The 24700-nt window shown below is 36.8% G+C and overlaps 1 protein-coding gene and 1 non-coding gene across 4 annotated transcripts in view; both read right to left on the bottom strand.

The window, feature by feature from the left end:
* HDAC8 (histone deacetylase 8) overlaps positions 1-24700 on the bottom strand; it is a 223321-nt gene that overhangs the window by 104530 nt on the left and 94091 nt on the right. For all 3 annotated transcript variants that reach the window (XM_069463047.1, XM_069463048.1, XM_069463049.1), the window contains 2 exons: positions 21986-22158; positions 18914-19008 (listed from right to left, as the gene is read on the bottom strand). In XM_069463047.1, coding sequence (XP_069319148.1) covers positions 18914-19008; positions 21986-22158 — 268 coding nt within the window. The remainder of the gene's footprint in view (positions 1-18913; positions 19009-21985; positions 22159-24700) is intronic.
* LOC138379235 (U6 spliceosomal RNA) lies at positions 22872-22978 on the bottom strand. The gene has a single exon (XR_011232018.1). It is a non-coding gene; the product is annotated as a U6 spliceosomal RNA (small nuclear RNA).

The raw sequence follows: 24700 nt of genomic DNA, 5'->3' as shown, positions 1-24700 counted from the left end.
GTCATTCTATAACAAAGACACATGTATCCGAATGTTTATAGCAGCACAATTCACAATTGCAAAGATGTGGAAACAACCCAAATGCCCATCAATATATGATTGGATTAGTAAGCTGTGGTATATGTATACCATGGAATATTACTCAGCTATAAGAAATAACGAAGATACGACATCTCTATGGTTCTCCTGGAGAGAGTTGGAGCCCATTATATTAAGTGAAGTATCCCAAGAATGGAAAAACAAGCATCACATGTACTCATCAGAAAATTGGTTTCCCTGATCATCACCTAAATACACATCTGGGAACGATACCAATCGGATATCAGACTGAGGTGGGGGGTGGGGGGAGAGGATGGGTGTATGCCTACATAATGAGTGCATTGCGCACCGTTTGGGGAATGGTCACGCTTGAAGGTGCTGACTCAGGAAGGGGGGGTGGGGAGGGGAGGGATATATACCTACATGATGGGTGCAACGCGCATTGTCTGGGGAACGGACACGCCTGGAGCTTTGACTTGGGGGGACAGGCAGTACATGGGCAACGTATGTAACCTGAAATTCTGTATCCCCCATAATAAGATGAAATAAAAAATAAATAAATAAATAAATACTGCTTTGGAACAGGAAAAAAAAAAAAAAAAGAATGAGATCTCACTCCTCATCATGGCCTACAGGGCCCCCAGGGGCTGGTCCCTGCCCATTCCATGTCATACGTCTTGTCTCTCATTCACTAGCCCTAGTCACAGTAGACTTCTTTCAGTACCCAAAATATACCAAGCTCTTTCTTGCCTAAGCATCTTTGTACATGGTTGCCTACTCTGCCTGGAACACTTGCCCTCTAGTTGTTGTTGTTTTAACCTGCCTGACTCCTTCTCACTCCTCAAGTTCTAGGCTTACATGTGACATTTTCAGAGAGGCCTTCCCTAGAGACCTAATCTAAATCCCTTTGATAGTCTCTATCTCCGCACTCTATGTGCTTTTTTTGTGGCATGTATCTCAGGTTATAAGTCTTTTGACTTATTTTTTACTGGTGCTTTAGTCTTTCTTCATCACTTATAAGTTCCATGATGTGGGAACCACATCTACACTGTTCACCATTGTAGCCCCAGCACTTGGCAGAGTGTCTGGCACGTTGTTAGCATTCAATAAATAGTCACTGAATGACTTCATAAGTCATCATTCAATCAATAAAGCAGGGGGGCTATATAAACATTCTTTTTGATCTTTTAGGTAATAAAATTATACATATATATTTTTTTGAGACAGAGTCTCACTCTGTTGCCCAGGCTAGAGTGCCGTGGTGTCAGCCTAGCTCACAGCAACCTCAAACTCCTGGACTCAAGCAATCCTACTGCCTCAGCCTCCCGAGTAGCTGGGACTACAGGCATGCACCACCATGCCTGGCTAATTTTATATATATATATATTTTTTGGTTGTCCATATAATTTCTTTCTATTTTTAGTAGAGATGGGGTCTCGCTCTTGCTCAGGCTGGTCTCGAACTCCTGACCTCAAGCGATCCTCCCTCCTCGGCCTTCCAGAGTGCTAGGATTACAGGCGTGAGCCACCGCACCCAGCTAAAATTATACATATTGAGCTAGTAATTTAATTATTGAGATGAACCCATCTTGCTCAACCCGGTTGAGCAGTTTTGTAGGAGACCTTAACCAACCAAGAAAAGTATATTCTTTAAGAAAGGTGGGTTCTTAGGCCCTTTATGCTTGTGAGTGACTCAAGAGTGATGATTGTAATTACATAACCTAGTGGTGCTCATCAGGGGCAATTCTTCCCTGCCCCCCAGGACATTTGGCAATGTCTGGAGACATTCTTGGTTGTCAAAACTGGAGGAGGGATGTACTACTTGCATCCAGTGTGTAGAGGCCAAGGATGCTGCTCAGCATTCTGTGATATACAGGATAGCCCCTCACAACAAAGAATTATACCACCAGAAAAGGCAATAGTGCTGGGGCTGAAAAGCCAAAAGAGAAATAGGACTACCTACCATCTACTTTGTTAAACATAATAGAATGGTCAAATATAGGTGTTAGTGTTCTAGAGGATCTGTAAAACTCAATAATGAAGTGTTAATAAGCTCTCTTATTTCCTAAGATTTACTTCTGTTCCTTAGAGCAGATCTCTGTTTGTTTTAAACAAAGAGTCCATTGATGTGCTGTAGGAAATTGCTGAATGTTTTGAAATTGTATGCCAAATTGTGTGTATATATGTACTTATCTGGGAGGAGGAGCTATGAGATTCTCAAAAGGGTCCATGACTACCCAAAAGATTCAAAACCACTGGTATGGGGAGACCTTTATGTTTCTGGACTGTACTTTTTTTAAAAATCATGTTTTGTGGAATGAATATTATGCAAAATGTTTAGAAATGTGTCCTGAAGGGGTATCCTTTAGAACTGTCTTGGGAGGCAGGCAAGTGACAGCTCAGCTCAGTTTCTTCCTAGTTGTCAGGATAATACCAGTTTCTCTGGGCTGTTAGGAGACCATGTGAGGTAATTTACATAAGCCCTACTGAAGTGTTAGGCACACAATAGGTACCCACTAAATGTTAATTCTCTTCCTTCTCATATAGTTGCTGTGAGCATTGAATAAAATAATGCTTTGAGAACTAAATGAAATAATGGGTGGCACAATGTCTGGTCAGTAGTAGATGTTTAATAAATGTTTATTTTTTTCCCTATGTGTTCCTTACACCAAAATCCTGGGTCCTGTCACTGAAAGTAGGAAAAAGAGGGTAAGTCCCCGAATTGGACAGATTTGGGTTTGAATTACAACTCCGTTATTTTACTAGTTGATCCTGGTCAAGTTACTTTCTGAGTCCTACTTTTCTCATTGGTAAATGGGGGGTATGATGCCTACTTCCCAGGGTTGCTGAGAAACATATATGAGATAATATACATAAAGGACTTAGCAGATAGATACACCAGGGATATAACTGGTGCTTAATAAATGTTAAGTTCTTTTTGCATTAAAACAGTTCCTAAATCCTACTTATATGAAGCTTTCTAAACACAATAGGAGGATACGTTTGCTGAATGACTGGTACTATGACTTTATCTAAATATAAAACTCAAATATACAATTTCTAGTATTTGTCTTCACTCATACTCACCTCCACTCATATAAGACAATAATATTTCACTTTGATATGTTTTCAATGTTTCATTCCAATAGCAAGGGCTGTCAGGCAAAGCCACATAGCACCCAATACAGCACGATGTTCAGTTTTTTTATTTATTAGGCATTCACTGGGTATCAAATTCTCAGCGCTGAGGGACTAAGAGGAAACTGGTCCCTAGTTGTGAGGAGTTTTACCAATGTTTATTAATAATAATAACATCTAAAATTTATTGAGTGTTTACTATATGCCAGCCACTGTTCTAAACAGTTTAATTCAACCAACACATTTAATCCTCACATTAATCTCCATTTTATAAGTGAGGAAACTAAGGCATATAATGAACAGTGAGTCTTGACTTCTGGCTTCTGGCAATGATGGAATAACTTCTATCAGACTAATACTTATGATAAATTGTTTGAAGGTATTAGAGAATAATCGAAACTAGGCAGAAATAGGGGGAATTCAACCCTTGAAAGAAGGCAACCACACTGGATGAGAGTCACATTTAAATGTATTTTGTGTGGTGGGTGGTAGAGCTCAACCAGAAAGCTGCAGGCCTATTAGCCTGAGGAGTCAAAGCACAGAGTTCAAGGTCACCAGAATCTTGTAGGACCCAAAATCTACAGGCCCCAGTAAAAATTCACTTATTATACCAAGAATCAGAAAAATATCAATTTGAATGGGAAAAGACAATCAATAAATGTCAACATCAAGATGACACATATGTTAGAATTATATGACAAGGACTTTAAGGCAGCCATTGTAAAAATGTTTCAATGAGCAATAACAAGCACACTGGATACAAAATGAAAAACATAGAAAGTATTAAGAAAGAGAAAACATAATAAAGACCCAAATGGAAATTATAGCTGCTTCTTCCCCCCCTGCCTTTTATAGAGATGAACTCTCACCATGTTGCCCAGGCTGGCCTTGAACTCCTAGGCTCAAGTAATCCCCCCACCTCATCATCCTGAGTAGCTGGGATTACAATACTGGAATCACACACCATTGTGTCCCCTACATGGAAATTTTAGAACTGAAAAATACAATAACCAAAATAAAAAACTTACGGGATGGGCTAAATAGAAGAATGGAGATGACAGAGAAAAGAATCAGTAAACTTGAAAACAGAACAATAGCAATTACTCAATCTGAACAATGGAGAGAAAATAGACTGAAAAAAAAAAATGAAGAGTCTCAGGGTCCTGTGTGATAAGAACAAAAGCTTGAACATTTATGTCATCAGAGTTCCAAAAGGAGAAAGAAGGTGGCATTCAAAAAGTATTCAAGGAGATGGCTGAAACTTCCCCAAATTTGGTAAAAGACATAATCCTACAGATTCAAGAAGCTGAATGAACGAACCCTAAACATGATAAACCCAAAGAAATCTACTCCAAGACAAATTATAATCAAATATCTGAAAAATAAAGACAAAGAAAAAAGTCTTGAAAGAAGTTAGAGAAAAATGATGCATTACTCACATGGGAATAATAATTTGAATGACAGTGGATTTCTCATCAGAAACTATAGAGGCCAGAGATACACATATTTGTAATTAGAGTCTCAGAAAGACAGGAGAGAGAAAGTGGGGCAAAAAAAAATGAAGAAATACTGGCTGATAATTTTCCAAATTACAGATCTAATATCCCTAATGAGAAAATCCAAAATATAGGCCAGGCAGGGTGGCTCACACCTGTAATCCTAGCACTCTGTGAGGCCGAGGTGGGAGAATCGCTTGAGGTCAAGAGTTTGAGACCAGCCTGAGCACTAGCGAGACCCCGTCTCTACTAAAAATAGAAAAAACTAGCCAGGTGTGGTGGCATGTGCCTATAGACCCAGCTACTTGGGAGGCTGAGGCAGGAGGATCGCTTGAGCCTAGGAGTTTGAGGTTGCTGTGAGCTAGGCTGATGCCACATCACTCTAGCCCAGGCAACAGAGCAAGGCTCTGTCTCAGAAAAAAATAAATAAATAAAAAAAATAAAGGAAAAAGATAAAGAGAAAATCCAAAATATGATATTTTTTGAGTGCTGATATGACATGCAAAGGAAATTCTCATTGGAACATTTTGGATTTCAGATGTCTGGCTGGATTAGGGATGCTGAACCAGTAAATATAATGCAAATATTCCAAAATCCAAAACACTTCTGGTTCCTAGCATTTTGGATAAGGTATACTCATCCTGTGTATCAGAAATAGCAACCCACAGATCTAAGAACTCAGGGAAACCCAAAAACGATAAATATAAACAAAAGTACACTGAGGCATATCATGGTCGAAGTTCTGAAAACCAAATATAAATTTATAAAGCTAGAAGGAAAAAAGATACACTATATACAGGGAAACAATGATAGAACAAGACTGACTTCTATCAGAAACAATGGAAGACAGAAAAAAATAAAAGCTATGAATCTAGAATTTTATATCCAGCAAAACTATTCTCTAAAAATGAAAGCAGAAAAAAATGAAGGCAGCTAAGTAAAGGACTTGAGCCTGTGGCCATGAGGGAAAAATTACTTTCCCTCTAGAAACAATTGGAAAATTGACAAAATATAGGAAACATCTATTTTCAGAAATTGGACAATAAGCAATACAAGATAGTGATCCCTCAAGAGAAAAGAGATACAAATGAGGTGAGTCCTATCATCCCCTAGGCTTTCTGCCTAGAGGTAATCCCTGGAAGGGGGAACCCAAACAGAGCCTGGCGATCTCACTAAGTAGAGGAAATAGAGATTGGAGTTCAGAAAGGCCAAGGTGGTTTGACATTGTGGAGATGGAGCTAAGCCAAAAAAGAGTAGAAATATGCACAGAGGTCCTCTTGAATTTTTTGATGAATACCAATATGAACATGTACAGGGTAAAATTTCATAAGAACAGTCCAGAAAAACTTACAGGGAAATAATTACTGAGGATTTATAAGATGAACAATTCTAGAGCTCATAAAGGGCCAAAGTGGAGAGACCTCACTGAATATATAGGGTATCAATAGAGACATCAGGTAATACTTTCAAAGTGGGCTAAATTAGCCCTAGAATAAAAAGACTATGCAAGAACTACTCTAAATGAGCTGAAAAACAAACCTTGAAGGGATCAAACTGATCCACAACAGCTATCAGAAAAAAGTACAATAATCTTGAAATCAATTTACAAAAAACTCCAGCACTTAACAATGTAAAATTCATGATGTTTGACATCCAATTAAAATTTACTAAGAAGTAGGAAAATGTGACTTATAATCTGCAGAAAAATCAGTTAACAGAAATAGATCCAGAAATGACAGAAATGATGGAATTCGTAGACAAGGACTATAAAACAGCTACTATAAATATGTTCCATATGCTTAAGGATATAAAGAAAATATACACTCAATGAGGAGAGAAGTGAAAGATTTTTTTTCCCCGGGCTAGAATGCAGTGGCATCATCATAGCTCACTGCAACCTCAAACTCCTGGGCTCAAGCAAATCTCCTGCCTCAGTCTCCTCAGTAGCTGGGACTGCAGGTGTGAGCCACTGCACCTAGTCAGAATATATTTTTAAAAATGGAAATTCTACAGATGAAAAACAATATTTGAAAGGAAAATTTCACTGTATGGGACTAACAGCAGGTATGCTGCAGTAGAAAAGATCAATGAACTTGAAGACAAAGCAATAAAAACTCTCCAAAATAAATCATAGAAAGAAACAAAAGACTGAAAAAAATGTAAAAGGTCACAGTGACCTATGGAACAACATAATTGGTCTAATTAGGTTTAGCTGGAGTCCTAGAAATAGAACAGAAAAGAAGTAACAGAAAAAAATTAATGGCCGAAATATTTCCAACTTTGATTAAAAACTATAAACCCACAGATCCTAGAAGCTCAATGAACCTCAGACAGGATAAATACAAACAAAATCACATGAAGCCATGTTATAATCAAGCTTCTGAAAACTAGTGATAAAGAGAAAACTTAAAAGCAGCCAGAGAAAAAAGGCACATATTATACAAAGGAACAAAGATAAAAATTTATCACAGACTTTTCATGAGGAAATATGCAAGCAAGAAAACAATGAAATGACATATTTATAGTGCTAAAAGAAAAAATTATCAACCTAGAACTCTATAATAGTGAAAATATCTTTCCAAAAGTAAGATAAAGGCCAGGCGCAGTGGCTCATGCCTGTAATCCTAGCACTCTGGGAGGCTGAGGTGGGAGGATCGTTTGAGCTCAGGAGTTCGAGACCAGCCTGAGCAAGAGTGAGACCCCATCTCTACTAAAAATAGAAAGAAATTATATGGACAACTAAAAATATATACAGAAAAATTAGCCGGGCATGGTGGCACATGCCTGTAGTTCCAGCTACTCGGGAGGCTGAGGTAGGTGGGTCCCTTGAGCCCACGAGTTTGAAGTTGCTGTGAGCTAGGCTGACGCCATGGCACTCTAGCCTGGGCAACAGAGTGAGACTCTGTCTCAAAAAAAAAAAAATAAGATAAAATAAAGACTTTTTTTAGACAAAGAAAAGCTGAAAGAATTTGTTGTTAGCAGATCTATAAGAAAAATGAACTGAAGTTGTTAGAATGCAACTTGTACCAGACGGAAACCTGGATCTACACAAAGGATTGAAGAATTCTGGAATGGGTAAATATAAAAGATATCTTCTTATTCAACTTATAGTTTCTTTAAAAAACAATTTAGGGCCATATTGGAAGCAGCAGGTCCAGCAGTGGCTGTCTATGTACTGAGTTGAAAGGAGTGCCACTGAAGGCCAGGGAGGAGCAAAGCGGGCTGTCAGCCTGGTGGCAGAGAGTAAATGGAGAAACACAGAGCAGCCAAAAGGTGGTACAGCCCAGTTGGGGATGCAAGAGGTGCAGTCCAGGGCTGCTCACAGCTGGTGCATTCTAGCCGAATCATTGCGTACCCTGGCTGATATGAGTAGCTGCCTGGCTTCCCTGAAACCCTTGCTAGGACCCATACAACAGGTGCCCCTATTATGAGAACTTTTGCCTGGCTGGGCTCTGGGTCTTCTCTTCCATCCCTTCCTTCAAGCTTCTCATTCTTCTCTTCTGAAATCCTGGTACTATGACCAATGGTCAGGCTCCCTGACTGCACTGGACAAGAGGGACATGGAAAAGCTGTTTTTAGTTATACCTGCTACAATCTCTGTAATTTTGTTATTGTTTAATAAGCCATTATTTTGAAATACCAGAGTTTTACTTCCACCTAGATAGAAATAGACAAATATGGATAGGTAGATTAACAGAGGGAGATTAAAAGATTTGCTTTCTAAAACCAGAGCTATAACATCTATGTTTACAAAAGCTGAAAAAGATTAAACTGACACATCAGTAAGGGTTCTGACTCATGGAAGGAAGGGATTTACTTCAAAGAAACTGAGTGAAATTGTAAATAAGTAATGAAATATGATCAAAGTTATCTTTATAATGTCATTAATTTATCTTATAGTGTCAAGTAACAGAACATTTTTGAATAGTTTCAAAGTAATTCATTGTTTAAATTGTAGCATCATTTTCAGACCATTCATTCATAGTTAAAGGAAAAGGAATTGAATATATTAAGTGTAGACATGATGAGCTCATTAAAAGCTAAAAATTGTTTGCTGTAGTTTTACAAAATAGAAATGGAAATGCCATTGAAGCATCTTATAGGTAAGTTATTGTACTGCATTGGTTGGAGAATTACACATGATAGCTTAGAGATTAATAAAGCCTTAGACAGTTGACATTGTTCACTGCCTACTGGGTGAAAAGTTAGTAAAATAACTTAAAACACTGCCTTTTCTCAATGATACAGTAACTTGTTTATTTAAACATTTAGCTGTAAAATAAAGACTTAGTTAACATCTCATTTGCAGAATTTTACTCTCACCTTACAAAGAGACAAATCTACAAATGTGGCTGGACTTGCTGTTGTGCTTGCAGTCAGTCATGTGGTAACAGCATCAACTAATCTTTGAAGACCTTCTTTTATGTGATGGTTGGCAACAAACACGAGTAGTGCTAAAATATTCAAAGTGCTTGAAAAACTTGTTTGAATCTCATGGTTTATGCTGGAGCAACTTTGCTTATATTTGCATGGAGGTGCAAAAGCAATCGTGGGTAAAACTACTGGCACCATGGTACAAATTAAGGTAATAGTACCAAAGTATATTGGCAGTTATTGTATTCTTTACTGCCATGTACTTATAGTGAAAAAAAAATCCAATTTCACTTAAGAATGTCCTTGATAAAGCACTAAAAATTATTAATATTATTAAATGTTGATGCTGGATTTAATATTGTATGTGACAAAATAGAAGGTATATATAAGATGCTTCTGGTCTAAACTGTACTGTGGTAGTTGTTTTGAGGAAAGCATGTCTGCTAAGTTGTGAGCTTAACTAGCTAAATTTTTCATGGAACGTTTTTGCTTGAAAGAACAAAATATAGTCAAATCATGATTAAATACTTGGATATCTGACAAATATTTTCTCAAAAATGAAGTGAGCCTATCACTGCAGGGTAAACAACTGACAGTATTTGTTGTCAATGATAATATTCACATTTTCCAAGTGAAAATTAGAATTTTGGAAAACTTCATTCTGCCACTGGGAGCCTGACAGCTTCCCAAAACTCAAACTTTTTTCCAATGAGATCAGTGGTGGTATCAATGAATGTGGTTTTTTGATATTGCATAAGATGTGTTAACATTTGGAATATTTGTATAACTTAGTGAACCAATATATTCCAAATAACCAGAATGTATAATATGGGTCAAATATCTATTCAAAATAGAAGATGACCAATGAATTTTAATGTAACAGTACATAAAAAGTTCACTGATATGGTTTCAGAAACCACACTGCATTAACTTTTAAGAAACTACCATTTACAAAGTTTTAGTGTAGCATCAAAGAATACTCATAATTATCTGAAAAGGTATTAAATGTTCCTCCTTTTTCTAACTACCTATCTATGTGAAGCTGGATTTTCTTCATATATTAATACTTCAACAAAAACAACATATCAAAACACATTGAATGTAGAAGCAGGCATGAGAAGTCAGCTGTCATCTACTAAGCCAGATGTTAAAGAGATGGGCAAAAGTGTATAACTGTGGCATTTTTCTCATGAAATTTGGTTTTCTCTTGGAGAATACAGTTATTTTTCATCAAAACATGGTATTTGTGCTAATATGTACTGGATCTATTGTTCTGATTTTAAATGAATTAGTAAATATTTAAAAAATTAAAAAACATAATTGTTGAAAGCAAAACCAATAATAATGTATCAAGGGAGTTATAACATGCAAAAATAAAATACATGACTACAATAGCACAAAGGAAGGGAAAGGGAAAAATGGAAGAACACCACTGAAAAGGTGTTCTATATTATATGAAGTAATGTAATACTATTTGAAAGTAGATTTTGGTAAATTAGAAATGCATACCGTAAACCACAGAGCAACCACAAAAAAATCAAAACAAAGAATTATAGCTAATAAGCAAGTAAGGAGATAAAATGGAATCATAAAAAAATTCATTTAATTCAAAAGAAGGCAGGAAAAGAGAAAGAAAAGAACACAAAACAGATGGGACAAATAGAAAACAAATGAGAAGACAGACTTAAACCTAAATATATAAATAATTTTTTTAAGTATAAATGGTCCAAGAACCCCAACTAAGAGGCGGAAATTGTCATACTGGATAAGAAAGCATGACCTAACTATATGCTGTCTACAAGAAATCCACTTTAAATATGAAGACGGAGATAGGTTAACAGTAAATGGAGAGAAAAAGATATATTACACAAACCATAATCATAAGGAAGCAGGTGTGACAATATTAAAATCGGATAAAGCAGGCTTCAGGACAAGGAATGATATTCAATATAAACAAAGATATTTCATAATAATAAAGGAGTCAGTTCATCAAGAAGATATAACAGCCCTAAGTGTGTGTACATTTAATAACAAAGTTTCAAAAATATATGAAGCCCAAACTGACACAACTGAAAGCAAAAGTAGCCAAATCCAAAATTGGAGATTTCAACTCTCTCAGAAATTGACAGAAAAAGCAGACAGAAAATCAGTAGGGATACAGAAGATGTAAACAATACTCTCAACCAACCTGACCTAATTGATAATGACAGAAAATGCCGCCCAATAATAGCAGAATACACATTTTTTGTAAGCTGCACATGAAAATTTACCAAGATAGATCAGATGCTAGTCTATAAAAAATTTCAATAAATATAAAAGGACTGAAATCATGCAGAACATGTTCTCTGAGCACAACAAAATTAAATTAAAATTAAAAATAAATAATAGGAACATATCTGGAAAGTTCTCACATATTTAGAAATTGATTTAAGACAATCTATACTTCTAAATAAGTCATCAAAGAAGAAAATATTTTAAACCAAATGAAAATGAAAACAACATATCAAAATTTGTGGGATTCAGCTAAAGCAGTGCTTAGATGGAAATTTATAGCTTAAAATGCTGATATTAGAAAAGAAGAAAGGTTTAAAAATCAGTGAATTAAGTTTCTATCTATGAAACTAGAAAAAGAACTAAAAACAATACAAAAGAAGCAGAAGGAAGGAATAACAAAGTTATAAACAGAAATAATGAAATAGAAAAGAGAAAAATAAAGTCAATGAAATTAAAAGCTAGTACTTTGAAAAAAATTACATGTCAGTAAAATTGATAAACCACTAGTTAAAATGATCAAGTAAAAAGGAAGAAATCACTAATATCAGGAATGAAAGAGGGTATATCTCTATAGATTCTATAGACATTTAAAGCAATAATGATAGAATATTATCAGTAAATGGGCAAATTCCTTGAAAGACAAATTACCAACATGAAAATAAGAAGTAAAAATCTGAATAGCCACAAAACTACTAAACAAATTAAATTCATAATTAAAAACCTTCCCATGAAGAAAATTCCAGGCTCACTGGTGAATTCTATCAAACATTTTAGGAAGACACAGTATCAATTCTACATAAATTCTTTCAGAAAACAGGAGAGGAGGTGATACTTCCCAAGTAATTTTATAAGATCAGCATTGCCATGATATCAAAACCAGACAAAGACATTACCAAAAAGAAAAAAAAAAAACCCACAATAGGTGAATATCCCTCATTCACATAGACACAAAAAGACACAAAAAGCCTTGATCAGATTTCAGCAAACTGAATCCAGCAATATATAAAAAGTATAATATACCATGACCAAGTAGGGTTTATCTCAGGAATGCAAAGTAGGTTTAACATAAAAAAATCAGTATAGTTTACTGTACCAACAGAATAAAGGAGGATACCAAATGATTGTTTCAATAGGTGAAGAAAAAACCTTTGACAAAATTCAATACTCATTTGTGAGAAAAAACTCTCAGTAAATTAGGAATAGAAGGGAGCTTCCTTAATCTAATAATGGACATTTTTGAAAAAACCTACAGCTAAGGTACTACTTCATGGTGACAGATTAAGTGCTTTCCCTCTATGACTGGGAACAAGACAAATATATTCACCCACCACTTCTACTCAGTATTGCACTGGAGGCCCCAAGCAGTGCAATAAGGTAAGAAAATGAAATAAAAGGCATTAAGATTGTACAGGAAGAAGCAAAACTCTCTTTATTCACAGCTGACATGTTTGTATATATGGATCATGCTAAGAAATCTGCAAAAAAAATCTACTAGAGCTAATAAGTGAGTTTAGCAAGTTTACATTAGTCAAAATCAATATAAAAAGTCAATTGCATTTCAATATTCTGGCAACAAACAATTGGAAATTGAAATTTAAAAATACCATTTACAATAACATGAAAATCATGACATACAGTATTTAGGGATAAATTTAAGAAAATTTGTGCAAGAATTGTTTACTGAAGAGTATAAATTAAAATTTGGAATTAAAGAAGACCCAAGTAGATGGAAAGATATAGTAAATTTATGGCTTGAATGATTAAATATTGTTAAGATGTTATTCCTCCTGAAATCAGCCTATAGATTGAGTGCAATCTACAGATTATACTGAAAGACTGTTTTATATCAGTAACATATGCTTGTATATAAATTGACTTAATTCTTTTTAATGGCTAGGTATATTCCTTAATATGATTAAAATATAGTTTATCTAGTCAGTCTATAAAAAGTAGTCTGATTAAGTAGTGTAGTGCAAATATTTTTTGTTAGTAAACATACCCAATGATACATATGTGTGTGTGTGCCTTTATCTTAGATCATGGGATCTAAATAGTATTACTGGACTACAAAAAATTCTTATATATAATAGCCCAGGCGATTGTGCTAAATTAGCCATGTCCTGGTCTTTTTACGGGACCATGTCACCTTTAGGTTTTCTGTATGGTAAAGATACCTTGGCCAATCATACATGCAGGCTCCATTCCTCTCAGCTTTCTAGTTGGGCTCAAAACTCTTCTTCCAGCTGGGACTGCATCCTTACTGCTTGCTTGGCTGGCCAGCCTGGCTCTCCAATGCCTGGGTTGAGACTAACTCCCTGATCACTGGCCATATGGCATCATTGGTTTTATATCTCGTGAGGGCTATGCTTGAAGTCCCACCTATAATCACTTCTAATATTTGTGCTGGGATTTTGCCTTCCCAACTCCCTTCCCTGCATTGGTAATCTACTGTTTTCTCGTGGATCCACCTATTTCCTATAGCTGGGATACCTGGGTACTTCTTGAAAAAGAATAGGAAATTGCTTCTGGGGTTAAATTGCATTCCCAGAGAAAGGCTATATTATGCTTCCAATTCTTCCATCTTAAAAATAGAAATTTCCCAATGTGAATGTTGAGACACTTATTCAAACACTCATTTATTCAGTTGTTCACTTAACGAATGAACACCAAGTAGATGGGTGATTAACACTCTGCTAAGCACTGAGGAGGAACATAGACAACCAAAACACAGATGACCAAATGAATAATACAGACTATAAGTGTTTTAGGAGTATACTTTAACCTCTTAACAAGTCTGCCTGTCTCAAGTCTCTCCCCTTTGTGATCTATATTTCATGCTCTATCAAGTAACCTTTCTGAAAACCAAAGCTACCCAAAGATTCTGCAATGAGACTACTGGAATTGATAAACACATTCAGCAGTCTCAGGTTACAAATTCAATGTACAGAAATCAGTAGCATTCCTATACTCCAACAACAGTCAAACTGAGAACCAAATCAAAGACTCAATACCCTTCACAACAGCAACAAAGAAAATAAAATACCTAGGAATATATTAAACTAAGGAGGTAAAAGACCTCTACAGGGAGAACTATGAAACACTGAAGAAGGAGACAGCAGAGGACATAAACAGGTGGAAAGCCATACCATGCTCATGGGTTGGAAGAATCAACATTGTTAAAATGTATATACTACCCAAAGTGATCTACAGATTCAATGGAATCCCTATCAAAATACCAATATCATTTTTGACAAATGTAGAAAAAATAATTCTGCACTTCATATGGAACCAGAGAAGAAAAGCAATCTTAAGCAAAAAGAACAAATTGGGAGGCATCAATTTACCAGACTTCAAACTATACTACAAGGCTATAATAACTAAGACAGCATGTACTGGCACAAGAACAGAGACATATACCAATGGAACAGAACTGAGAACCCAGATATAAAATCATCCTCATATAGCCATCTAACCTTTGACAAAGCAGACAAAAACATACACTGGGGAAAAGAATCCTTATTCAACAAATGGTGCTGGGAAAATTGGATAGCCACATGTAGAAGACTGAAACAGGATCCTCACCTCTCACATCTCAGAAAAATCAACTCACGATGGATAACAGACTTAAACCGAAGGCATGAAACTATAAGAGTTCTAGAAATAAATGTTGGAAAAACTCTTATAGACATTGGCCTAGGCCAAGGATTTATGAAGAAGACCCCAAAGGCAATCACAGCAACAAAAAATAAATAAATGGGACCTGATCAAATTAAAAAGCTTCTGCACAGCCAAGGAAACTATCACAAAAACAAAGAGACAACCTACAGAATGGGAGAAAATATTCATGTTACACATCCGATAAAGAGCTGATAACTAGAATCTATATAGAACTCAGGAAAATCAGCAAGAAAAAAATCAAACAACCCTATCAAAAAGTAGGCAAAGGAAATGAACAGAAACTTTTCAAAAGAAGAGATAAACTAATGGCCAACAAACACGTGAAAAAATGCTCAACATCTCTAATCATCAGGGAAATGCAAATCAAAGCCATAATGAGATATCACTTATCCCCAGTGAGAATGGCTTTATCAAAAAGTCCCAAAATAATAAATGTTGGCAGGGATGTGGAGAGATAGGAACACTCATACACTGCTGGTGGGACTGCAAACTACTACGACCTCTGTGGAAGGCAATATGGAGATACCTCAAAGAGATACAAGTAGAACTACCATTTGATCCAGCAATCCCATTACTGGGCATCTACCCAAAAGAACAAAAGACATTCTATGAAAAAGACAACTGCACTCGAATGTTTATAACAGCACAATTCACAATTGCGAAGATGTGGAAACAACCCAAGTGCCCATCAGTACATGAGTGGATTCATAAAATGTGGTATATGTATACCATGGAGTTCTACTCAGCCACAAAAAACAATGGTGATCTAGTGCCTTTTGTATTATCCTGAATAGAGCTGGAGCCCATTCTACTAAGTGAAGTATCACAAGAATGAAAAAACAAGCACCACATGTACTCACCATCAAATTGGTATTAACTGATCAACATTTAAGTGCTCATATAGTAATAACATTCATTGGGTGTTGGGCAGGTGAGGGGAGGGGATGGTTATATACACACCTCATGGGTGCAGTGTGCACTGTCTGGGGGATGGACGTGCTTGAAGCTCTGACTTGAGTGGGGCAAAGGCAATATATGTAACCTAAACATTTGTACTCTGGTAATATGCTGAAATACAAAAAATAAAAATAAATAAAAAACAAAGCTCATCTGTTTTTATAGAAAAACTGTGTAAGCTCTTTTAGTATAGCATTTAGGGCTCTTCATAATCTGGCCCCAATTTTCATTCAAGCCTTCCTATTCTCTTTCAAAATCTTGTTGAAATATTTCCCCTATGTTCCTCATCCGTCCTGGATTTGAGCACATTGTGCTGTCATTTTTGTTAGATGGTGAGATTTTCTTTTTTGAGATGGAGTTTTACTATATTGTCCAAGCTGAACTTGAACTCCTGGGCTCAATTGATCCTCCCACCTCACTCTCCCAAGTAGCTGGGACTACAGATGCGTGCCACTGTGCCTGGCTAGATGGTGAGATTTTTGACGGCACTGGGTTAATCTTGTTAGTCTTTGTAACTCTGCATCCAGAGATAGGGCCTAGTAAGCAGTAGGAGACCAATGAATATTTGTTAAGTAAATGAAGTAATAATAAATAAACAGAAGGAAGAGCTCAAAGGGGCTTGGTACATTTAGGTAAGGGTTTTTGAAAGGCACAGGCCTTGAAGCTGGACCTAGGAAAACAGTAGAGAACTGGGGAAAGGGCATTTGGAGGAGGAGGATTATTATTCTAGGAGATGGAGGAACAAAAGCCCAAGACACAGAACAGAGAGTGAAGAAGTCAGCCAGGTTGCAGCTGACTGCTGCAATATACCTTTTCAACTGCTAGATTTCTCAATCATATTTTCAGCTCCTGGAGAGCAGGGTATTTTGTGTACTCCTTTGTATCCCCTTTCTATTTGATGTACAACTCCATAGTCACTGTTCCTACTAACTACCTCATGGTTCTTTTTCTTCTCTGTGTTATAACTATCTATGCATTCGCATGTCTCCCTAGCACTTGCACCATCCCTCTCCTCCCAGCTGCTTGAGGTAGAGGATAAGGTTTTATTTTGCATCTTCCAAGATACCTCGCATAGTGCCTGGCACATGATGGGTGCTCAGCAAATATTTTTCATCTACCATTTGTTGATCTAATTTCAGAGTACCATAAGGATATTTGTGTGCAACTGTGTATTGTGACACAAAACTTATATATGCCTTCATACTGTGTAGTCTATTTTTGGCAATTTTCATTAAAATGTTATCTTATTGTACCTGGAAGACTGTCATTTCAATTTTATTCTTTGTTCCTTATTGGATGACTCACATCTCTTAAACCAGAAGGATATGACAGAAGGGATTCACAAAGGGTTTGGACAAATTTATGAATGACATATCATAAATGTCTGGGTATAAGACGTCAGGAGCCTGCAAAGGGGAATGAGAGAACTTGCATTTCAAAAGTGCCTATTAGGTGCCAGGAACTATGTGTTAGGTACTTGACAGACATTGTATCTCATTTAATCTTGCAGAGTATTTCAGTATAAAGACAGAATACCTCTCTATCTATAAGGACAAGCTCACATCCATTCAGGCACATAGCTTCTCCAGGTACCAGAGGAATATTTACCTTTATTAAAATTTATCAATCTTTTACACAGATGAATCTTTGGATTGCTTTTGCTTCTTAGGAATAGAATATTCATTCTCAATTCATGCTTCTATAGCTTAAAACTCCTTTCTGACATAACTTGATCAGTTTTTAAAGTCCCAGAGCTTTAAATTACAATGCAATCTGAGATATTCCCACAGCAATAACAGTGATTACATTTGTTCATAGCACTTACCTTTGTATTTCATTAAGCTTCCAAAATACTGAATAAAGGTAAGCCAAGTCAAGAAAAGAGACTTCTATTAACCCTGACACCAGCAAATTGTCTCAAATTATAGTGTGTCTTCTATTTGTATTCTAGACATATTGAATGGTTTTTCTAAGATACATATTATACCTTACCAGAGGTTAGAAGAAAATTGGTAGAAAATTAGTTTAAGTTGTTCTAATTTTTTAAAAATAATAGCAACTTTAAAAAGCATAATGCTCCCAAGTATACAGCTTCTGCATCTGGCAGAAATCATAACATTAATCTTTGGGAAATAGCTTGAAAAGGTGGAGTTCCATGTACTGGTTTGTTATTTTAAGTTACCCAGTCTAAGGTCTGTAGCTATACATCCTGATTTGTGATAACATGCTTCCTGTTGTGGTGGGGGACGGTGGGTAGGAATAAAAGGGGTATGCCTTTGGATTAAGGATTAACAGCACACTTAAAGGTCCCAGACAGCTTTCTATTTACTTGTTTTGGGAAAACTAGAACAGACATCTTTGCTTTGGAAAATGTAAAGCCCATCACTTATGACTAAAGAAAATGGCAAGGGCTCAAATGACATGTTTCACATTTTGGATGGTCCTGTCCCAACCTCTGTGTTCCACAAATTGCTAGAAAAACACCAGACCTGTCTTTGTAGTGATTATGTATTTCTTAAATTTTATATTAGTCAAAAGAAAACTGAGAGACCAGGACTACCACCAAAGAACATGTGCTACATACCACCTATGGGACTTCTAAAAAATACATGAGAACCCAGCTTACACATTTTAAAAATAGCCCCTTCCTTTTTGAGGGGATGAAATACGCACATATTCCAAAGAGTTCTTTGTGTGAACAGGTGACTCCTTCCCACAGTCTCTGTAATTAATTGAGAAATTAAAGTTGCTTGGCCTTTGAGATCTCTTGTAAAAAAAAGGCAGAAGGTCTTGGATATTTTGGAACAAGAGTCCACTATTCTGCCAAGACAGTATGTTATTGTTATTGAAGTGTCTCTCAACAAAACAGTATTGAGTGGTGAGGACGTGATTTTGATTAGGTGGAATGACTCAGCTCTTCCCCTTAAAGAAGAGAGGACTTGTCAGAGCCTTACTTACCTCATGATCTGGGATCTCAGAGGATAGTGTTTTCCCTAGGATGACCCCGGTCAAGTATGTCCAGCATCGAGCCGTGTTGGCAAGGTTATAGCCTCCTGTCTCCATCAAGAATTGTGAAGTTAGGAAAGAATAGTCACAAAACAGCAGGAGAGGGAAAGGGGGTAAGGAAGGAGAGAAAAATGTTTTAATAAAAGGGCTAAAAAAACACAACTCCAACTTGCAGAATTTCACCTAAATATCAATTTATGATTTTCTTTTTTGTAAAGACAGGATCTTACTATGTTGCCCAAGCTGGACTCAACTCCTGGGCTCAAGCAATCCTCCTGCCTTGGCTTCCCAAAGTGCTGGGATTACAGGTGTAAGCTACCATACCCAGCCCCTTTATGATATTTTAAAACTACCTAATAGGTAGTCTTTGGTGGACAATCAGATCATGCACAGTGTAGAGCTGAGAAGTCCAAGTTCTATAAAGATTAAAGAGACTCTCATAAAGAGACTCTCATCTTCCAACAAATATGCACCCGAGGAATCCAAGGTCCACAAATTCCAACAAGAGACATTGGCAAGACTGGGATTCCCAGAAGCCAGATCTCTTGATGTGACCTACCCAATGGAAAGAGTTCTGTGATGAATTTTGCAACAATTCTATAAAATGACTGCTGGATGTGATTTGTATTTTAAAGCGATTGGCAGATCTAGCCCTAAAAGCATCCAGGAAAGAGAAAAGGAAAATGCTGACAGAAACAGACTTCCTTCTTTTAATATCAGCATTCCTTTTCACCACAAAACATAGGCCTGGTGGTAGAGATCAAAGAAAGTGAGATGAGGAAAGGACTGTTGATTGACACTCTGACCCATCTCGTCAGGTCCTGTCACAGTCACCCAGCAGTCATATTATATTGGCTAATAATCAGCATATTTTTGTGCTGAATAGATGTGCTCTGCCATGCAAGCACTAGAACAGTGGCCTTTAGCTAAATTCCAACAGTGTAAGGGTAAAATGGAATGATTTCCTAACCTCAATGCAGCCTAAGGGAAATAGAATCTGGTCTATTTTAGGTAGGGTGACCATACAAATTATCATCCAAAATGGTATACTTTCAAAAGTAAAAGAGGACACTATTAATCATCACACTGGGATAACATGTATAAACGGGGACATACGATCACCCTTTTCTTAAGCGTTTCTACCACTTGGAAGGTCAGGGATGCTGGGGCTTTTAGAGTGTGTCTTTTAGGCTTCAGTGGGGTCCACTGTGTGGGCATCTCTACTGATTGTCTATGTGTTAATAGTAGCTGAGAATTTCAGTTAAATTGTATAGGTATTACTTTAAATATTCCTGACATGGAAAAACGTGAATTTACAAGATAGACTGATTTGGCATGATTATTTAATTTCAAAAAGAATCATTATAGGTTTTGCTTAAGTATGAGCTGTCTCTGGTGTACATATAATATGACTTGATTTGCAAAAGTTTGATTAATGCACAAGGATTTTCAGGAATACACATATTATATAAGAAGAGTTATATATTCAAAAGCCAAAACTTTGGGCTGAGAAAGCAAAAAAGCTTTAGAAAATGCTAACAGGCTCCTTAACTAAAGGTTGTAGCCTCAAACAAAAGATGTATGTTGTAAAAAGGTATTTTCTTTCCCCCTAGCTGTACTTGTATCATAATCACCATCCTTAGTGCCTGCCATCAAGGAAAGTAATATGTCATGTAGTGCTTATCAATTTTATCTTTTTCTTGAGTTAAAGTTAATATATTTCTTGCCAGCTTTTCATAAGAGGTTGTCTCTTATAAGCACCTTTAATTTTGATCCCTCTAGGGTTTGAGGCTGTCAAAATACCAGGCTTGTGCATTTGTGTTGAATGCTCACTTATTTACACAAGGCCGCCCTATGATTTCCCCTAATTTGATTTTTCCAACAGGTTGACAAAGCAACCAACTATTAGCTCTTCTATAATGTATGCATTTTAAGCTCAATCTGTGTGACCATGTTATTTTAATACATAAGTGCATTCATCCAATGAAATAAAGATTGTTCCTGGTAGGTAGACAGAGGAGTCTAAGCAGGGCATCTTCAAAGGTCATTGTGAAAAGTTCCTTTCTCAAATGTATAAATGCTTCTATTGAACAGACCCAGCTTTCTGTTGGTTAAGTAATACAATTATTAGTACACACTAAAGGCAAGAATGTCCAAGAAACTCTTTGGATCTCTCAACTTTGCTTCAAATCCATGCTTTTTGAGGGGAGGATCATTCTTGAATTCAGCTTAGGTATTTGATTAATTCACGTGTTTGCTACTTATATGTGAGTTGAGTTAGAATTTTAGTAGTATGTTTCCAAAAGATGATTATTAGAATGAGAATCAAAGACTACATTGAGAGAAGATGGATCAAAGTCTATTGGGGTTAACATCCTCTATTCTTTTTTTTTTTTTTTTTTTTTTGAGACAGAGTCTCACTCTGTTGCCCAGGCTAGAGTGCCATGGTGTCAGCCTAGCTCATAGCAACCTCAAACTCCTGGGCTCAAGGGATCCTCCTGCCTCAGCCTTCCAAGTAGCTGGGACTACAGGTATGCGCCACCATGCCTGGCTAATTTTTTCTGTATATATATTTAGTTGTCCAGATAATTTCTTTCTATTTTTAGTAGAGACAAGGTATCACTCTTGCTCAGGCTGGTCTCGAACTCCTGAGCTCAAACGATCCACCCGCCTCGGCCTCCCAGAGTGCTAGGATTACAGGCATGAGCCACCACGCCCGGCCAACATCCTCTATTCTTAAGATCTGATGTAACCTTTAACCAAAGGACCTTTGCTCCAGGAATTGAAACTTAGACTTCAGAGGGCCAAGGAGTCAATGCACATGCCAAGCTGAGGAGAAGTGTGTCAGAGTACTTCCTCATATTGAACTGTGGAGGTGGCAGATTTCATTGACTCAGGCTTCTGGGCCACAGGCAGGTTGGTATTATCCAACCTGAGAAAGCCAAGTGTTCCAAGTTCAGTGCCAATGGACAAAATGTGGAGGAAGGTCAACAAATTCTATTGGTAACCTTCCTTTGTACTCACCTCCTCCCAAAATGAGTGTTGCCAATTGCCACTGAAGGATGTATTTAAGACACTTGCCAATTCCCACAGGAGTCATGTTAAAGGAGCACATGGGATCTCCAGCTATTGTATCAGCTCCCAGCTGTAAGACCACTGCTTTGGGATTAAAGGCTTGGTATACTTCCTTTAGTATGCTGTAAAAAGGAGAAAAGATACAAAATATCAGAAAAAGATAGGCCAGTTTTGTCTAGGGGTAGTGGTAGTGGTGGGGTGAGTTGGAGGTATAGTTGAATCAGGAAATAGTTGAAGAAAAAAATCATAACCTGTCAAACTCATCAAATTTTCTATCTAAAATGGGTGAATCAGACTATATAAAAATGATACTTCAATAAACCTGACTTACAAAAAAAATTCCCCCTACCTCGACCCTCACCAATGAACAAATTTGCCCTTCTGTTTTAAAACTCAGACTTCCTTGAAATATTCATGTTAATTTAACTTCAACAGCCATAGGACATAGCATACACATTTACTGCATTTTAAAATCTGGGAAAATAAGACATATGCATTAAATAGTTATTAAAGATTCTTTCTGATAACTTAAGATTGTGATCATACTTGGAGTTTAACACCTGGTTATCAGTGGGGGCTGGGGATGAGGAGTATATGCTTTGAAAGCATAGATTTTATCAGCTTACTTTTTATTATGCAAAAGGACTAAAGGGTTATGAAATACAGTCCTCCCCAGTGCATATGTAGCCAGGGTATTATAAGGAAGGGAACTGTAACACCTGATCTAAAATTATAAATCTGAAAACACTCTAAAGAACAAATTGTAGTGGGTAACGAGTATAATTTTGGGTAGAATCATTCAATGCTATTCAATCAACCTAACTGTTTTTTTTTTTTAAATATGGAACGCTTCACGAATTTGCGTGTCATCCTTGCGCAGGGGCCATGCTAATCTTCCCTGTATCGTTCCAATTCTAGTATATGTGCTGCCGAAGCGAGCACCTAACTGCTTTTTTTGATAGTTAGAAACCTTATAGATGGAAAGGAAGATGTCAATGTGACAGATGACCTTAGTCAGGATTCCAATATTATCATTAATTGAACATTGACAATGTCCAGAGTGCATTCCTAGGAGTTATAAGGTCCCTACTCTCAAGGGGCTTACAATCTACTTTCCAGACAAAACATATACCAGTCCTCAAGGGCCTAAGTAACTCTTACAGAGACATATAAACAAGTGCAAATTAACATGCTTCAGAGTTGAGAAAATACAGAGTCAAAAAGTGATCAAAAATGTTGAGGTTAATGACCCCCTCATAATCAACATGTCAAATTACACCAGTGCAGCAAAACCAGAAAAATCCCAGATCCTTCTGAAACTGCAAAAGGAATTCAGGAACATAAAATGCTGTCCTCCCAAATTCATATGTAACTAGGGTATTGAAACTATTGAATAGTGCTCAGCCACAGAGGCATTCTTTGACTCAAAGGACTGTTTTGTTTTGATTCCTCATCTACACAAATATTGAGTCATCGTAGAGATTATAAGAATATTATAAACATTATGACATATGATCCTTAATACAAGGATACTTGGGTCTATTCTCTCTTTCATGTGCTTATCTCCTGGGTGCAGAGGGAAGATAAGCCACCTGAATAGTTTAGACAAGATTTATTGAACATCTACATGTACAGAGCACCCCATAGCTACTGTTGGGAGACACAGAGGAAGGTGTGATGTGTGTTCTAAAAAGGTTTCTAGTAAGGGAGAGGAGAGGGAGGCAAGCAAGACTAATGTTCTCTTCATTCATTCTTTCCCTCACTTACCACACATTTACTGAATGCCCACTGTGAACTCAGCATGTAACTGTACCAGATGCTGCAGGAATAAAGATGAATATGGCACAGCTCCTATCTTCATGTAACCCAGAATAGAGGGAAAGACACAGACTATGTCAATAAATAATTAAAGTACAATGATAAATGAAGTATCAGAGATGGCACAGAGGAGGGAGTAATCAACTTTTCCAGAAGATGTTAGAAAAGGCTCTACAGAGGTAACTCTTGACTTAGGTCCTAAAAGATGAGAAGAACTACAATGAGCCAACTCTCAAGATGGCTAAAATGAAAACAATGGTAACAACAATTCCTGGTGAGGATGTGGAGAAATTAGATCACTCACATATCTTGCTGGTGGGAATGTAAAATGGTATGGCCACTCTGGAGAATAGTTTGGCAGTTCCTGTCAAAACTATTCATAAAAATAGACTTACCATATGACCTAGCAATTGCACTCATGGGCAATTTATTCCATAGAAATTAAGACTTATTTTCATGTAGAAACTTGTACATGAATATTTATAGCAGATTTGTAATAGCCAAAAACTGGAAACAACTCAGATGTAGCTCAACAGGTACATCCATACCATGGGAATATTGCTCATCAATAAAAAGGAACAAACTATTGATACATGCAAAAAATTTGGATGGCTCTCAAGGGAATTATGCTGGTGAATAAGGCCAATCTGAAAAGAATATATATTGCATGATTCCATTTATATTACATTTGTGAAATAGTAACTATAGAGATGGAGAATGGAATAGTGGTTGCCAAGGGTTAGGGATGGGTGTAGCTATAAAGGGGTAGCACAAGGCAGCCTTTTGATGGTGGTATAATTCTGTATCTTGATTGTGGTTGTTATGAAAGGCTACATGTGTGATAAA

The sequence above is a fragment of the Eulemur rufifrons genome, chromosome 30 (assembly GCF_041146395.1).
Source record: "Eulemur rufifrons isolate Redbay chromosome 30, OSU_ERuf_1, whole genome shotgun sequence".
Classification (NCBI taxonomy): Eukaryota; Metazoa; Chordata; class Mammalia; order Primates; family Lemuridae; genus Eulemur; species Eulemur rufifrons.
Note: the sequence above shows the minus strand (reverse complement) of the source record. Positions and strands in the feature narration are given on the sequence as shown.